This window comes from Nicotiana attenuata, unplaced genomic scaffold (genome assembly GCF_001879085.1).
Source record: "Nicotiana attenuata strain UT unplaced genomic scaffold, NIATTr2, whole genome shotgun sequence".
NCBI classification, from domain to species: domain Eukaryota; kingdom Viridiplantae; phylum Streptophyta; class Magnoliopsida; order Solanales; family Solanaceae; genus Nicotiana; species Nicotiana attenuata.
The window spans coordinates 39,605-43,713 of NW_017670857.1; the positions used below are offsets into that span (position 1 = coordinate 39,605).

At 37.5% G+C, this 4,109-nt stretch overlaps 1 protein-coding gene across 1 annotated transcript; it reads right to left on the bottom strand.

The window, feature by feature from the left end:
- Positions 1–345: 345 nt before the first annotated feature.
- On the bottom strand, positions 346–3,750 carry LOC109243952. Its single transcript, XM_019410970.1, has 3 exons — positions 3,370–3,750; positions 2,253–2,387; positions 346–965 (listed from the first exon to the last, which is right to left on the bottom strand). The coding sequence occupies exons 1-3, from the start codon at positions 3,556–3,558 to the stop codon at positions 489–491; spliced, it is 801 nt and encodes a 266-aa protein (XP_019266515.1). The 5' UTR covers positions 3,559–3,750; the 3' UTR covers positions 346–488.
- Positions 3,751–4,109: the final 359 nt, after the last annotated feature.

Below are 4,109 nucleotides of genomic sequence, written 5' to 3' on the forward strand. Positions count from 1 at the left end.
TAGAGTATATATTAGGAGATAAGCAGGGTAGAACATATAGAATTGTTTTTACTGGTAAAACGGACCCACCTTAACTCCAGTCCGGAGCTAGAATTTGAACCTTATAGGTTCGGGATTATAATCATTTTAAGTTATTGGTCTAAATTAATAATTTGTACATATTCATCGGATTTCTTAATACAAATATAAAGTTAAACAAAAACTACTGAATTCGGTCGAACCCGCAACCAACACTGTGGCTCCGCCCCTGAGTCCTTAAGAGTGTACATGTAACGGTCACTAGTGGATAGAGATCAGTAGATAGCGTTTACCTAAATAACATATATAGATGACTCAATATGGAGATATGATCATTTAACTAACTCAATTAAATTGATTGTTGACACGCAGAATATTTCTCTTTGAATAATAGTATTACAAAAACTTACTGAAATATATATATACTAGGTCATCTACCAATATATAACAAGAAAACTAAGTGATTTGTCCTAAGAGATGTCAGAACTTGAGCTTGAAGTGTCCTGAGGGGCTTCAGATTGGACCTCAACTTGGGGAGCAGGAGCTTCTGGAGCAGAGCTTTCAACTTCTGGTGCATTTGATGCTTCAGTTTCTGGTGCTACTGAAGCTTGAACAACTTCTGGTGCAGTTGGTGCTTCGGTTTCTGCTGCTACTGAAGCTTGAACAACTTCGGGTGCAGTTGGTGCTTCGGTTTCTGCTGCTACTGAAGCTTGGACTATCTCCGCTGGCTTAAACTTGTTGATATAGTAACTAAGGGACGGTCCCGAGTACTCCACTGTTTGTACTGGAGGAGGCGAGTTCTTCCCGACTTGAAGGAGTATCGATGAAGCAGCTGCAATAGAGATTAAGGCTATCCCAGCTGCAATAGCTGCAGTATTTTCTGCTCCATCAGAAGCGGTGCCCGCAGTCCCAGAGCTGATAGCACTTTCTGCTACATAAACTGCAGGCTGTTTCCAAAGTAAGCAACGTTAGCGACACAGAAAACATAACTGAATCCATACAGGTCTTCAGCTAGTAATATTTCCTCTTAAAAAAGGACTAAAAGAGGATGATGATTCAATGTGATATTGCCAAGATATATATACTCTCACCCATCATATATTGTACCGAACTATTCAGTAGTTGTGATGGATTGGGACAGAATCACATTGATCCTAAATGAAGTGAGAGGCCAGGGGGCAGGGAAAAGAGCCGAGTTGATCAGCATCGACAATCAGGAGAAGCAAAACGGCTTGTCTTGTGGAAAAGCAGAAGAGCAATTGGTATTTTATGATTCATCGCATGACTCCTTTCTAGAATCCTGATATGTCCCAGACTCAATTCATGATGTCTCTAGAATAAATACCTTAGGGCCTGAAAATTGAGGTCTGAGATCTCCACATCCTCAGCTTTAATAGCCTACATACTTTGGTTATGCCATCCTGGCTCTATATATTGACATAGAGCTTGCTCTGAAGTCCCAAAATATTTTTCTGTCTTAAGTCCCAAAGTGAAATAGCAAAGGATGTAGGCTATGAAAGTTAGATTTAGGACCCTGATATTTCCTACCACCCTGATATTTCCTAGATTGGATTCATTATATCTCTAGTATAAATACCTTAGACACTGAACATGTGAGGTCTGAGATCCCTATACTTTCTCAGATGTACATGGCCAACGGAGGGAGTACTATTTATCTTTTTCAAACTTGCTGTGAATTGCTTTTCTTGAGCCGAGGGTATATCGGAAACAACCTCTCTACCTCCAGAAGGTAGGGGTAAGGTCTCACCCCGCACTGAGTGTTGTTGTATGTTTTTGTTTGCTATTCACTAGAATAACGGAAGTTAGATTTAGCCCTCACGGAGAAAAGCTGAGAAATACAATAAAGCTAGCATTATATAAACCCTCCATCTCAAAACTAGATTTGCTCTAGTGCATATGTGGATTAAGAAAACTCATATGGGTGAGCCTTCCAGCCCAATACCTCACAATAAAAAGTGAAACAGCCTACAACCGTTTACTCTGTCCAAGCATCTCTATAAGTAACTTGCAGTTGCAGAGGTAATACTATATTGATACTTGAAGTTGAACTTCAACAAAAAGAAGTAATTCAACAGATAGATTTCACTACGAGATAGTTTCTCATGTGAAGAGCTAAGGCATGTCACAATCTGAAACATCCTTTGCTCCATACCATCTGAACACTGTGGTTTCAAGAGAACTTATGACATTGCAGCATAATAAACTGTACTAACCTCAACAGAGTATATATTTGTCTGCCCAGCAGTATCCTTCTCAACATATCCAGTCCAGCCACGCTTGCGAGGGGGAAATGTCCCAACCACTTTGGTGTTATCCCCAGCTACCCATTCCATGCTCACCTTCCCGACCTGTTTCAAAAAAAAAAAAAAAGAATCGTATCAATATTTTTCCCAGTGTGAACTACCATCTTGCTGGACACTGCGACGTACAATGTTGATCCACTAACGATTATTAAACAAAGCTGCGAAGTACGGGCTGAGCAGCAAACATAAACTCAAAATTGCTACATAAAGTGGAGATATTGTTTACAACTTTATTAAAGAAGATGTAAAATGGTTTGACAGTAAAAATATAATCCATGAAAGAATGTAGACCAAGTTCACTCTAAAGAAAATATGAAGGCTTCGTTTATTCACAACCCTGCTACTGCTAGCCATACCAATTACCAAATGGTCTCTTCTCTCAATATATCTTTCCCCCAAAATGTTCAATTTGCTACCATACTTGAAAAATTCCTTCTAGACATGAAAAAAGTATTTCAACATTCCATGTGCCTCTATATGCACAAACAAATACAACTCTCTTTTGCAGCTTTTCCAGAATTAGCTCGTCAACCTTATACGTTCTATATGAAATCAAACTGTTGACTTCTTCATTTGGTCTAGCAGTTTGACACAAATATTCATAAGTAGCCATCAGGGGCGAAGCTACATAGCACTAAGGGTAAAATGACCACCTTTAGTCGAAAAATTATAAAATATTAGATTTTAATGGTATATAACATATAATTGAACAGTCTTTATCAGGAATATCTTTTTACTTATTTCAAGTTTGAACACCCTAAATGAAATTACTGGCTTCGCCACTGGTAGCCATAATTATTAGCCAGTTTGATTTTTTTTTTAAGCCAGTTTGATAATTCTCTACGTATTTAAACAATTCCTCAAAACGTCAAAAAAAGAAGAAAAAAAATTCACTCGAGGGAATACTAGACTGTACATACCCACTTCCTTTTTTCTATATCTGTCAACAAATATTAATCCACATACACAAATTCAACAAGGAAAGAAGCATATAATTAAGCTCAAGGAAGCAAAGAGGAAAATTGACCTCCTTATCAGGGGCACATTCTTCATCATTGCAATCAGCATCATCAGTTGAAGCTGCCCTAATTCTGAATCGAATAAGACTCTGCTTTTGCCTCAATTTTGAATCCTTTTGGTATGTGCAAAAGCTCAATCTTCCGCTAGAAGATGAGGCTATGGCGCAGCTGTTTGCTGATAAAGCAGCACAAGCCATTATTTCTTTTTGCTGATTTTTCTTTTGGATTCTTTAGACTGCGAATTTTAGTAGCTCGACAAATGCTTTCAAATGTATTGAGGTGAAGAAGCAGAACCACTTGTAGAATTTTTTGCTTCTTCGATTGGCTGTGTTTGAGTCTCGAAAATCCTTTCCTTTTAAGGATGGTTTGATTTTGTGGTTTGATTTGAATGCACGTTTAGTGGGTTGTGTGTCTTGGATTTCATTCTCTTTCTAAAAGTATTAAAATGACAACTATATCCCTCATTGTCATTTTGTGACATCCAAAAATGCTACGTACTACTATGAGAGAGGATTAAAAATTATGAGATTATATTTAAGAAAAATATTTTATCTAAATTATGCATTGACAAAAATTGCAAGATAATTTTGTTTGTATTTGGCGTTATATTTGTGACAAATAAATTGTGAAATAATATTGCTTGTAAAAAATTCTATAATGGTTGAGTTGAGCAAGTGGGAGCAGCCAAACTTTCCATAATGCCTCTTACATACACTCAATCGCATATATCTATGATCGCTCCACGTAA